This window comes from Schistocerca piceifrons, chromosome 4 (genome assembly GCF_021461385.2).
Source record: "Schistocerca piceifrons isolate TAMUIC-IGC-003096 chromosome 4, iqSchPice1.1, whole genome shotgun sequence".
NCBI lineage: Eukaryota > Metazoa > Arthropoda > Insecta > Orthoptera > Acrididae > Schistocerca > Schistocerca piceifrons.
In genome coordinates, this window is record NC_060141.1 from 795,541,514 (window position 1) to 795,555,870 (window position 14,357).

The following is a 14,357-nucleotide window of genomic DNA, read 5'->3' on the forward strand; positions in this document are numbered from 1 at the left end:
AGTTTGTGTGTTGAGTCATTCAGTAGCAGCAGGCATTGAGACACTTGTTACTTGTAGCACCATATCATCATCTGCTACTGCTACTGCAGATTTTTGCCAAAACGTAAACAATATTTCTGAGATATTTACTGCACATTGTGTTAAAGGGCCTGCATCCTTAAGGAACTTCATTACAAGTGCCTTTTACATTATTAAATTCAGGAATCAAGACTTAGTCTGTAGGAGCAAGAGAAGAAATAAAAAAGTGATGAAGCTGGCTCATTTGGGTTGCTAAAGTGTTAGGACTGACTCATTCATTTAATTTTATTTTGGTTAAATGTATCAATGGGATATAATAAAGTTTTAAAACAATCATGCTTTTTATTGAGATAACCTGATACCACAAAGAATAAGATGGAAATTGTATTTTTGGAAGCAGGCTTCCTGCAAAGCAGAACGTAATGAAAAGTGATGGGTCGCTTCATTTTTACACAAGGAAGAGCACCTATATACTTGATATGTGGGATACACAGCGTGTATTCTCTTACTTTCAGTGGAATAAGTGCGATTGTATGCTACTACTTAATTATTTCTTCAAGAATATGTTGCAGCTTATGTCACTTCATTCTATAGTTCGTGCTCTGTTTATTTATATTTCACGATCATTTATGTCTCTCACTGTTCTCCTAACACTTGTGACGCAAAAATATACTAACTATTTTGTAAATTATGTACAAAACGAATTAAAAAACAAACATTATTTTTACATCGCATCTGCCATCAGAGGAAGGCGAGCTTTCTGGCTGCTAGGGGCGCTAGTGTCACTTGAACTGTCAAATGGCAACAACTTTCACAGCAGTGAGTGTCGCGACTGTGGCTGTACACCAAACATTTTGTGGTTTACCTGGCTGAATAAATATTCTGTCAAGCACTTTGACTTTTCCATACAAAGGCCAAAATATGTATGCAGTTTCTCAAAGGGCAATTATATTTTTTGCCATTCTTACTGCATAATTTGTAATCTAGGAAAGAATTAAAATAAATACGAAAAACTAGCCTTGAAGTTTGGTATTTTTTTGTGTTTCAACCTTTAAGATAAATCAAATGCAAATTTGCCAGTAAAATTTTAAATAATAGCATAAATGGCTCGCCTTCTGGGCCTGAAATGTATCTACATGGTTGGTGCTCAGTATTATGTTTTGAATGACAGTTTTTTTGTTGTGGTTTTAGGGCGCACAACTACAATGGTCATTAGCGCCTAGACTAAGTTAGGAATGCACTGCGAGGCACAAGGTTAAAACAGCAACTAAAAGGGACAACACTATAAAAGACATATTAACAGGCATAGGATTTAAAAAAAAAAAAAACAGCATAATCAAATGTCCTTGGACAGGTATGTCAGGTGGATAAAACAAAGAAAGCGAGAAGCTGCTCCTGGTTCATCCGCTAGAATGGCATCCAGAGTACATGGCAGGCCAAGATAAATGCGCAGTGTATTAAAATTCGGACAGGATGTTAAAATGTGGCGAACCGTCAGCAATTGCCCATACGGGCAGAACGGCGCCGGCGCAGCTGTCAGCAGATGGCGATGGCTGAACAGGCAGTGTCCAATTCGTAACCGGGCCATAACGACCTCCTCCCACTGAGAAGGGCGTGAAGAGGTCGTCCAAGCCGTGGAAAGAGGTTTCAAGGCCCAAAGCTTGTTGTCGGTTTAGTGTAGCCCAATCGGCATGCCACAGCGATAAAATGCGCTGACAAATGACTCTGCTACAATCGGATGAAGGGACACAACAAGAAGCTGTCCGAGGCTGGAGAACCGCAGCCTTGGCCATGGCATCTGCAGTTTCGTTCCCAGGGATACCGACATGGCCAGGAACCCACATAAAGGTAACCGGAAAACTGTCATCTGCCAGCTGCTGAAGAGCGTTGGATCCGGTGTACGAAAGGGTGAACCGGATACGGATCACTGAGGCTCTGGATGGCGCCCAGGGAATTGGAGCAGATGACATAAGCAGAATGTTGGTGGCGGAAAATGTAAAGAACAGCCTGGTAGTGGGCAAATAGCTCAGCTGTGAAGACCGAACAATGGCCATGGAGCCGGTATTTGAAACTGTGTGCCCCAACAATAAAAGAACATCCAACACTGTCATTGGTCTTAGAGCCATCTGTATAAATGAAGATCATATTAATGAACTTCGAACGAAGTTCGACAAACTGGGAGCGGTATACTGAAGCTGGGGTAACCTCCTTTGGGAGCGAGCTGAGGTCAAGGTGAACGTGAACCTGAGCCTGGAGCCAAGGCGGTGTTTGGCTCTTGCCCACTCGAAAGGTTGCAGGGAGTGAAAAATCAAGGTGCTGAAGGAGGCGACAAAAGCGAACTCCAGGGGGTAGCAGGGCAGATACATACAACCCGTATTGACGGTTGAGAGAGTCGTCAAAAAAGGAATGATAAGACGGGTGGTCGAGCATTGACAATAGCCGACAGGCATACCGACAAAGCAGTATATCGCGCCGGTAGGTTAGTGGCAATTCACCGGCTTCAGCATGAAGACTCTTGACGAGACTAGTATAGAACGCTCCGATCGCAAAATGTAAACCCCGATGTGGTATAGAGTTGAGGCGGCATAAGATGGACTACTGTGCAGAGGAGTATACGAAGCTCCCATAATCCACTTTTGAGCGGACGATCGACCGATATAGTCGAAGTAGGATGGTTCAATCCGCTCCCCACAACATACCGCTGAGAACACGGAGGACATTTAGAGAATGGGTACAACGGGCAGGCAAATATGACACATGTGGAGACAAGCTAAGTTTTCTGTCAAATGTAAGACCTAAAAATTTTGTTGTCTCCACAAATGGGAGAGCAACGGGACCAAGATGTAAGGACAGTGGGAGAAACTCTTTGTAGCGCCAGAAGTTAATACAGACCGTCTTCTCGGCAGAAAAACGGAAGCCATTGGCGACACTCCAGGAGTAAAGACGGTCAAAGCCAACACTGAAGACCGCGCTCCAGGAAACATGTACGCTGTGCACTGCAATAGATGGTAAAATCGTCCACGAAAAGGGAGCCTGATACATCAGCTGGGAGGCAATCCATTATTGGATTGAGTGCTATGACGAAGAGAGCGACTCTCAAAACTAAGCCCTGTGGCACCCCATCCTCCCGGCGAAAGGCATTGGACAGGACAGAACCCACACGTACCCTGAACTGTCGATCCATTAAAAAGGCACGAATAAAAAGAGGGAGGTGACCGCGAAGGCCCCATGTACACTCCTGGAAATTGAAATAAGAACACCGTGAATTCATTGTCCCAGGAAGGGGAAACTTTATTGACACATTCCTGGGGTCAGATACATCACATGATCACACTGACAGAACCACAGGCACATAGACACAGGCAACAGAGCATGCACAATGTCGGCACTAGTACAGTGTATATCCACCTTTCGCAGCAATGCAGGCTGCTATTCTCCCATGGAGACGATCGTAGAGATGCTGGATGTAGTCCTGTGGAACGGCTTGCCATGCCATTTCCACCTGGCGCCTCAGTTGGACCAGCGTTCGTGCTGGACGTGCAGACCGCGTGAGACGACGCTTCATCCAGTCCCAAACATGCTCAATGGGGGACAGATCCGGAGATCTTGCTGGCCAGGGTAGTGGACTTACACCTTCTAGAGCACGTTGGGTGGCACGGGATACATGCGGACATGCATTGTCCTGTTGGAACAGCAAGTTCCCTTGCCGGTCTAGGAATGGTAGAACGATGGGTTCGATGACGGTTTGGATGTACCGTGCACTATTCAGTGTTCTCTCGACGATCACCAGTGGTGTACGACCAGTGTAGGAGATCGCTCCCCACACCATGATGCCGGGTGTTGGCCCTGTGTGCCTCGGTCGTATGCAGTCCTGATTGTGGCGCTCACCTGCACGGCGCCAAACACGCATACGACCATCATTGGCACCAAGGCAGAAGCGACTCTCATCGCTGAAGATGACACGTCTCCATTCGTCCCTCCATTCACGCCTGTCGCGACACCACTGGAGGCGGGCTGCACGATGTTGGGGCGTGAGCGGAAGACGGCCTAACGGTGTGCGGGACCGTAGCCCAGCTTCATGGAGACGGTTGCGAATGGTCCTCGCCGATACCCCAGGAGCAACAGTGTCCCTAATTTGCTGGGAAGTGGCGGTGCGGTCCCCTACGGCACTGCGTAGGATCCTACGGTCTTGGCGTGCATCCGTGCGTCGCTGCGGTCCGGTCCCAGGTCGACGGGCACGTGCACCTTCCGCCGACCATTGGCGACAACATCGATGTACTGTGGAGACCTCACGCCCCACGTGTTGAGCAATTCGGCGGTACGTCCACCCGGCCTCCCGCATGCCCACTATACACCCTCGCTCAAAGTCCGTCAACTGCACATACGGTTCACGTCCACGCTGTCGCGGCATGCTGCCAGTGTCAAAGACTGCGATGGAGCTCCGTATGCCACGGCAAACTGGCTGACACTGACGGCGGCGGTGCACAAATGCTGCGCAGCTAGCGCCATTCGACGGCCAACACCGCAGTTCCTGGTGTGTCCGCTGTGCCGTGCGTGTGATCATTGCTTGTACAGCCCTCTCGCAGTGTCCGGAGCAAGTATGGTGGGTCTGACACACCGGTGTCAATGTGTTCTTTTTTCCATTTCCAGGAGTGTATACATGGTGCGGAGAATGCCCGCACTCCTACAGGTTTCGTAAGCCTTCTCCAAATCAAAGAACACAGCCATGGTCAGGCGCTTCCGCTAGAAGTTATTCATAATGTAGGTCGACAAGGTAACCAGATGGTCAATAGCAGAGCGGCGCCTACGAAATCCACATTGTACATTTGTAAGTAGGCGTCGAGATTTGAGCAGCCAAACCAAACAAGAGTTAACCATTCGTTCCATCACCTTACAGACACAGCTGGTAAGGGAGACCGGTCGATAACTGGAAGGCAAGTGCTTGTCCTTTCTCGGCTTAGGAATCGGGACGACAATTGATTCGCGTCAGCATGTGGGAACATGATCCCCAATCCAGATGCGATTATAAGTACGAAGAAGAAAACCTTTACTCGCAGGAGAAAGGTTCTTCAGCATCTGAATATGACTAGAATCAGGCCCTGGAGCAGAGGACCGTGACCGGGCAAGTGCATTTTCGAGTTCCCGCATGGCGAATGAGGCATTATAACTTTCATGATTCGAGGAGTGGGAGTTAGGTGGCCTTGCCTCCTCTGCCTGTTTTCAGGGGAGGAAGGCATGGTGGTAATGAGCGGAGTTCGAAACCTATGCGAAAAAGCAGCCGAAGGCATTGGAGACATCCTCAGGGGCCACAAGGACGTCATTCACAACCATCAAGCCAGAAACTGGTGAGTGGACCTTAGTGCCAGATAGCCGGAGCAGGCTACCCCAGACAACAGAAGGAGGAGTAAAACTGTTACAGGTGCTTGTGAAAGCAGTCCTGCTGGCTTTCTTTAATAACACGACGACACTGCGCACGCAATCGTTCACAATTGATACGATTTGCCATTGTAGGATAGCGTTTAAAGGTGCGTAAAGCACGTCGACGAGCACGTAAAGCGTCTCTACATGTTGAGGTCCACCGGTACGCGACGTGGAGAAGAAGTAGTGTGAGGGATGGAATATTCAGCAGCAGTGAGAATGACTTACGTGAGGTGTGCGACCTGACTGTCGCAGCTTGCGAAGGTTTGAACCTGAAAGGTCGCCCTGGAAGAGAAGAGCCCCCAGTCTGCTTTGGAGGTGTTCCAACTAGATGAGCACAGAGAGGGGGTATGATGCAGGAGATGGATAACACGAGGTAAGTGGTCGCTCGAATACGTATCAGAAAGTGCGTACCACTCAAACCGGCGTGCAAGTTGGGTAGTACATATAGAGAGGTCACAATGGGAATTGGTGTGTGTTGTGTCCGAAAGAAAAGTAGGGGTGCCAGTATTGAGGCAGACAAGATTGAGGTGGTTGAAAAGGTCTGCTAACAGGGAGCCTCTCGGGCAGGATGTTGGAGAGCCGCAAAGGGGATGGTGGGCGTTGAAGTCTCCAGTCAACAAAAATGGTGCAGGTAGCTGAGCAATAATTTGCACCATGTCTGCCCTGGTAACAGCAGACGACGATGGAGTGTAAACGGTACAAATGGAAAATGTAAAAGTGGGGAGAGTAATTCAGACGACATTTGCCTGCAGGTCAGTGTCCAATGTGATGGGATCGTAGATAATATCATCCCGGACCAGCAACATAACCCCTCCATGAGCCGGAATACCTGCCACAGGGGGTAGGACAAAACGCACAGAGGCATAGTGTGCCAAGACAATTTGATCGCATGGGCGTTGCTTCGTTTCCTGGAGAGCTACTACGAGCGGACAGTGCAAGCGTAGCAGCAAATTTAATTTGGTTGGTTGTTTGGGGAAGGAGACCAGACAGCGTGGTCACTGGTCTCATCGGATTAGGGAAGGATGTCGGCCGTGCCCTTTCAGAGGAACCATCCCGGCATTTGCCTGGAGTGATTTAGGGAAATCACGGAAAACCTAAATCAGTATGGCCGGACGCGGGATTGAACCGTCGTCCTCCCGAATGCGAGTCCAGTGTCTAACCACAACTTTAAGTCCTCTCCGTTGGAGCAAATGCCGCAAATATTCCAATGAAGAAACGCCATTGTGAAAAGAAAAAGGAGAAGCAAGAAGGGGTCACCTCGAAGGCCGCCCGAGGGCCTGGCTTCGAGCGAGCACTGCTGCTGCTATCAATAGGTGGAGAGTCATCGTCCATTTGTTCAATAGGTTCGTCGGCCACCTTGTTAAGATGGCCAGGAGGGGGAGCTTCCTCCGCCGGTGAATGGCCAGATGTTCGGCTACAAGCGGTGCGGCCAGGCGAAACGGATGACGGCCCGGGGCGACAACCGCTGGGTGGCGCAGGAGAAGAAACGTGGCGTGGCGGAGAAGGAGAACTTTGCTTCCTATGAGCCTTCTTGGAAGCTCGTTTAGTGGTCAATGTCTGGGAGTTCGAGGTACGTAGGAAGTCTGCACGGGATGGTTCCTTCTCAAAGACCCGTGCATCTGACTTCTGGGTCTTAGTCATGGCAGAAGCTGATGAAGGTGCTTGTGTCTTAGGGGTAACGGGAGGAAGAGGAGACATTGACCGGGCGATCTTAGCACTGGCCGAACGGACGACCATAGTGCTAAAGGTCAGACCGCATGTCTGCGTCGACACCTCCCTGGTAGTCCGAGGAGAGGTGAGGACAGTACTGTATTTCCCCGCTGGGAGCAACGTGGGCTTCCTACTAGCAAATAGCTTGCGAGCAGCCGAGGTGGACACTTTCTCTTTGACCTAAATTTCCTGTATACAGCGTTCATTCTTGCAGCAGGAGGACGCTGCATGGTCACCCTGACAGTTCACGCAACGAGGAGACGGAGGTGGACAGTCACCCTCATGGGTATCCCTGCCACAAGTGACACATTTAGCCGCATTAGAAAAAGACTGGTGAGTGTGATTAAAATGCTGACACTGGTAGCAGAGTGTAGGTGTCGGGACATAGGGGCGAACAGAAATAACCTCATAGCCCGCTTTGATGCGCGACGGCAGCTGAACACTATCAAAGGTCAAGAAAAGTATCCGGGTCGGTACACGGTCATTGTCGACCTTTTTAATGACCCTATGGAAAGCCGTCACGCCCTGCTCAGCGAGGAAAGACTGAACCTCCTCGTCAATCAATCCGTCGAGTGATCTAGTATATACCACACCACGCAACGAATAGGGAACGTGTACAGGAGTGTGGCCGAAGCAGTTTTTGTGCATCCTGGTACAAGACTTGACAGATCCAGCTATGGCATCTACGCCCTTCTGAATAACGAAAGGGTTGACAGATGAAAAATCCTTTCTTTCCTCAGATCTAGAAACTACGATGAACCTTAGGGCAGGCGGTAGTACTTTTGTCACTGGTGGCTGGTCAAGTTTGAGTTTTTGGGCAGAAGTTGAGAGATAAGAAGAAGAGAAATCCATTGCGGAGGAATCCCCCGTGATTGCCAGCATCTCCGATGGCACGCTCCTTCCTTGTGGGGACCCTCTCAGAGGGCACTCCCACCTTAGGCGAATGTTTACACCTCAGGTCACACCTCCCGAGAAATGGACGGAGGGACAAATCGGCATGGTCGGAAGGTATCAGCTCAGGCAATCACCCCTCCCCGAGCCTGGCCTTTACCAGGGGTACGTGCGTGCCTTACTTGTCTACCCAGGGCGGAGAATTACACATTACCCCATCACTGGCTACGCGTGCGAATGCGTGGGTCCTCCTTCAGGCACACACAGGGAGGAAAGAAGAAGAGGAAAAAAAGGGAGAGAGGGAGAGAAAGGACAGACTGTCTCAAATGCCAAGGCGGAGACCAGAGGGTGGAGAAGAAGGCAAGGAGAAGAAGGCAAGGAGTCGAAGGCAAGGAGTACAAGGCAAGGTAAGACAGTGAGAGGGAGAAGGACAAAGAAAGAAACCAAACAAAGGAAGGAAAAAACCAGAATAAGCAAAAAACCAAAATGACCACAAATATAAGTCATGGAACCGTCCGTCTCCGGACGCAGGCGCAAACTACCCCCTTGAGGGGGAGGGACTCCTTTTAGTCGCCTCTTACGACAGGCAGGAATACCTCGGGCCTATTCTAACCCCCGGACCCGCACGGGGATTGAATGGCAGTGTAAACCCCCATGATTTAAGAAATTCATCACACAGCCTCACACATAACATAATTCATTTTGCGTATACAGAAATTTACCTTGAAAGTAATGCTTCTCGAACCACCATTCGCAATATTTTCCCGTGATCTGTTAAAAATATAGACAGTTATGACATCACACTCATTGAAAACAGTTTGCTGTTACAAAGTGTTGCAGAGTCTTTGATACATCTTTCTGTCGGCAGACATTTATATGTGTACTGAGTTTTGTTGTTGCAAATGACGCATTTTCTTTGCAACTGATGTTTTTATTTCGGTGGTGTTCTCTTGCTTATATTTTATTGCTGCAATATTGTTCTTCAGGAGTGGGCTAGAGTAAAATTTTTTTGTCAGCATGTCAGCGTACTAAAACAATGAAAAATTTCCAGAATTCTAAAAAATTCCTGAATTTCCCAGTTGTCCTGGGGCACGTACATCCCATTTATTCTTCAATGACCAGTTGCAGATGTCTCTGAGGAATGCATTAACCTTTTCTGTCAACTGTGAGTTTTAGCTCTTATCACTATGTTGCTATCCTCAGTAAACACTATTTTTTCTCCACGATCTGGCACACTTTTGGAAATCATTAATGTAAATAAGAAAAAGGACTGGACATAAAACACTTCCCTGTGGGATGCCTATATTAATATAGTTTGGATTAGACATGTGTTTTACAAGAAACCCTTTTTAAGTGTGAGAGATCTCAACTTGTCGAACACAGCTTTCTACATATGGCTGAAATCAATTCTTGGCCACACCTCTTACTCCTAGTAACTCTAATTTATGCAATAAAATTCTATAGTCAGCTGTGTCAAATACCTTTGATAAGTCCAAGAAAATACCATTCACATGATCATCTCTGAGTATGCTGTACCTTTACCAGGCCTGCAACAATGTTGTTCACTGCAGAGTAAGTTATAGTTTGCTATATTTTCTGTGGTGTCACCGCCAGACACCACACTTGCTAGGTGGTAGTTTTAAATCGGCCGCGGTCCATTAGTACATGTCGGACCCGCGTGTCGCCACTGTGTGATCGCAGACCGAGCGCCACCACAAGGCAGGTCTAGAGATACGGAATAGCACTCGCCCCAGTTGTACAGACGACTTTGCTAGCGACTACATGGACGAAGCACCGCTCATTAGCCGAGCCAATAGTTAGAATAGCCTTCAGCTAAGTCCATGGCTACGACCTAGCAAGGCGCCATTAGTAACATTGCATGTATCTAAAGAGTCTCACTTGTATCGCCACAATCTACAGATGTACCAAAAGGATGGATTAAAGTTAAGTATTACAGAAGCTACGTACTTTTCTTTATAGCATTCATTACGTATCCTGTTTCAGACCTCACGCCATCCTTTTAACTTAGCGCGTGCCTTTCGGCTTCCTCTCATTGTGTCTAGGCTGTCTTGTCTAGACACAACATTTTCTGCATTATCATTTTTAAGTGTGGGTATTACTTTTGCTTGCTTTAGGTACTCGAGAAATAGCCAGATGTGAATGATTCCTTTATTAATTTTGCTTTTCTAGTATATGCACATTCTTTAAGGACACAAACTGGGATTTCCTCTAGAACATCTGATGTTTTATCTTTTAATTGATGTATAACTTGGGCCACCTCCCTCTGTTGCTGGATAGAGTATGACTGAGTTTGGTCGCTGGGCCTGGGTGGGTAGGACATATGTTTCATGTAATTTCTTAACAGTGTAGTTGAAGTGAGTATTCACAAACTCTACTCTCTCTCTCTCTCTCTCTCTCTCTCTCTCTCTCTCTCTCTCTCTCTCTCTTTTGGTGGCTTATTTGACTCTATCCATGTTTTAATTTGTGAAATCAAGTACTTCTGCTGAATGTTTGCGGTCTTCCATTTGATAATATTCCAGTTGTTTTACCTTTGTTTTAAGCCTGCAATAGTACTTAATGGTTTGTAAGTTTTTTTTATGCTAGCAATATCTTTCTGTAATTTCTCCTACAGTTTTTATAAAACTGCAAAAAGGTGAGGCCAGTCTGAATATTTTTGATTGAAGTGAGTTACCTAAGAATTTCAGAGGATGTTTTGATACCTCTGGCCACCCATATATTTCTTTCTGAAGTTGCAATGGAATGCAACTGTTGGGCCATATGAAAATACATACGCTGGCATAACTGCGTGTCCTTTGGTCAGCTATGAGAGGAGACTGAGTGGAACAAAGGCAATGTTCTGACTGACTGACTGACTGACTGACTGACTGACTGACTGACTAATCATCGTCCAGCCCAAACAGCTAAGGATAGAAGTTTTAAATTTGGAGAGGGTGTTGATCTTATACTTGTAATATCCACGCCCATATTTTATTCAAAATAATATTCATGACAGCATTGTATGTGGGATGTGACTGAACTTTGTTCCTATTCTCATAATACCAATAAAAAGGACTTTATCATTAATAAAACAATAAGTAATTATTGTCAATGACATAATTTAATATTTTGTAAAAAATTGTACCTCAGACAATACCAATGTAATAAGATAAGTAAAATCTTAATCTTTTATTATCTATGATTTTGTAGAAAAATCCTTCTTCTTCTTGTTCAAACTATTGTACTCATAGGATGTGACTGATGTCTTGCAACACAGAGGTCTGTAAAAAACTGTACTAAAATATTGTTATGTTGCTAACCGATAACTGGCCGCAGTGGTCAAGCGGTTCTAGGTGTTTCAGTCCGGATCCATGCGACTGCTACGGTCGCAGGTTCGAATCCGGCCTCGGGCATGGATGTATGTGATGTCCTTAAGTTAGTTAGGTTTAAGTAGTTCTAAGTTCTAGGGGACTGATGATCTCAGATGTTAAGTCCCATAGTGCTCAAAGCCATTTGAATCATTTTTTTGCTCACCGATATTTGAAAATAGTATTTATATTTTATTGAAATGAATCTTCTTTGTTTGAAGTTTTATTTCATTGTAATTCTCATCCTATATAAATGTTAAGTTTTCTGCTCAGCTACCAAAGAGCGCAGCCATTAGTGCTACTGATCTACAGTGCAGTTTACTGGTAAATGGGTAATATCAATGTGTCTTGTAACATTGAGAAATATTTTCAAATGTTAATGCATTTGGTGTAGGTGAGAGAATATTTAATATATATTATTTATTACAAGTAAAACACAGCCTGAAGCAGAATAAATAAGTGATTGTTTTATGTTAGCCACCATCTTAGTGAAATGTTGCAGCGACAGTCTTAAATTGATTTTCTGTACAGACTTAAATTTTGTTGGTTATAATTGCAATAATGATTGTGTACTAGTGGCCAAGAACCCACTCTGAGGTAATAAATTCCAGTTAGACTGTGAATACATTGAAATTCTATGAATGAAAACAGCATCTTACGTGATATAAATTCTTATCTGCTGATGTATGAAGCCTGGTAATTTCATAACAGCTTTTATGTAATATTTTGACAGGAAAATACATTTAGTGTTGTGTGTAGTACTGTGTGACAAAACTGTTCATTTTGCTTAAAGAAAAGTGTTGCCACCTCGAGATTACAGTAGCATTAATTCTGATAAATGATCTGCAACTGGCAAAGAGTCTTTTAAATAACAGCACTGAAATTACAAAAAATCATTGATCGTGTTTAGTTCAGATTACTTATCATACATTCAGCTCCTTTGTAAGTTACAAATGATAACTTCTGTGAATGAACTTAGTTTCATTTACACTGCTTGACAGACAACATTGCTACATGTTCCCAGGTGGAGATTTCTTCAACAAAATAACGTTCATTAGCCAGGAAAAGCAGTGATTAAAGAAAACCTCATATTACATTAATAATAAGTACCTAATTTTATTGCAATCTTGCTAAACTTGTACAACACACACATGAACAATTACACCACTCGTCACATACTGTATGTGTCATTTATGAAGGGATTTTTCGAAATTCTATGACTCTGGGGATTAAATAGGGGATGAAAGGTTTTTTGAAAATTGTTACTGTAACATCAATTTTAAAGCTACACTTACAAAAATTGGTATTTAGCTTCTCAATCAGAAATAAAGAAATCTGTTTCAGCATTTTTGGGAATTCTACACCTAAAGGGATGAAATAATACGTGTGAGTTTATATTGAAAATAAATGATTATTAAAGAGCTACTAAATTATTTTTAAGGTTACATCTCTGAAAATTAGTATTTGACTTCTCAGTTACAAATAGAAAAAAAAAATTCCACAGATTTTGGAAATTCAACCTCTTTGGCAGTGTAATAGGGGATGAAAGTTGTTATGGAAATATTTCATAATGCAAGCATTTTTTACGCTAAATCAATGAAATTTTGTATTTGGCTTCTCTGTTAGAAATAAAAAAATATACATGCCATTGATTTTGGAAATTCAACGACTATGGGGGGCGAGATAAAGGGGTGAAATTATTTCACAAGACATTTCGTTGTGAAGGTATTTTTAAAGCTATATCTTTGGAAATTGGTTTGTGGCTTTCTGGTTAGAAATGAAACAATCCATGTATCACTATTTTCAGAAATTCAAACCCTAAGTAGAACTTGAAATTTAGAGAGAGTTTGGATTTTTTTACTGTAGGCATCATTTAAGAAGGAGCTGTTCAAATTTCCACTCCTAAGGGGGTGAAATACAGAATGAAAAGCTTTCCTGAATATGTCGCTATTACAGCAATTTTGAATCTAGAACAACAAAGATTGGTATTTTGTTTCCCAGTCAGAAATAAAAAAAATGTGTGTTTCAGCATTTTTGGAAATTCAATCACTAAGGGGGTAAAATAATGAGCTGAAGTTTTTCTTCTATAAATTAAATCATTATTAAAGAATTACTTAAGTATTTTTAATACTATAGCTATGAAAATTAGTATCGGACTTCTAGACTACACATAAAAAATATCTCTCACTGTTTTTGGAAATTCAACCCCGTTAAGGGAGTGAAACAATAGTATGAGAAGGAAAGTTGCTACTCACCATATAGCAGAGGTGCTGAGTTGCAAATAGGCACAACAAAAAGACTCTCATAATTAAAGCTTCTTTACTATTTTCTTTTGTGCTGAGTAGTAACTTCCTTCTCATAATATTGTTACATTCCATCCTGGATTTTTCATGCCTTAAGGGAGTGAAATAGATGATGAAAAGCTTGATTAAATAATTTCATCATGAAAGCATTTTCAACAATAATCTATGAAAATTTGTGTTTGGCTTCTCTATTTGAAGCAAAAACATATGGGTTTCATTGTTTCTAGAGATTTAATCCCTAAGGGAGTGAAATAAGGGATCAAAATTTTAAAGAAAATATTTTTTATATTAAAAAAGTTTTAAAGCTATATCTATGACAGTTATTTCACTTCTGTGTTAGATATAAACAAATATGTGCTAGAGGATTAAAGCTTCTATGGAAGTATCACCACAATAATACAAAAACCATGATTACCAAAAACCTTTGACTCCAGCAACCACAATCGCATTTTGGTCAGAAGTACATTCAGAAAATACCATGCTGCTTCTATGGCCTTCATTAGTATGAAAAGTTTAGAAGGCATTGCTATTTGTGAACAACATAAAAATTTGATTAATGAAAAACAATAACAACCTGTGCAGACAGACTATATGAGCAAAGTATCGGGCACTTAGCTAATAACTCTGTGATTTCATTGCGAAGTGTCAA

The 14,357-nt window shown here is 43.7% G+C and overlaps 1 protein-coding gene across 2 annotated transcripts in view; it reads right to left on the bottom strand.

The window, feature by feature from the left end:
- LOC124796297 overlaps positions 1 to 13,780 on the bottom strand; it is a 182,803-nt gene extending 169,023 nt beyond the window's left edge. Inside the window, exon 1 of one of the 2 annotated variants that reach the window (XM_047260417.1) lies at positions 13,661 to 13,780. In XM_047260417.1, the coding sequence (XP_047116373.1) occupies positions 13,661 to 13,765 (105 nt within the window). In that variant the 5' untranslated portion in view covers positions 13,766 to 13,780. The remainder of the gene's footprint in view (positions 1 to 13,660) is intronic. The other variant, XM_047260418.1, reaches the window with a different exon arrangement.
- Between the last annotated feature and the right edge of the window lie 577 nt (positions 13,781 to 14,357).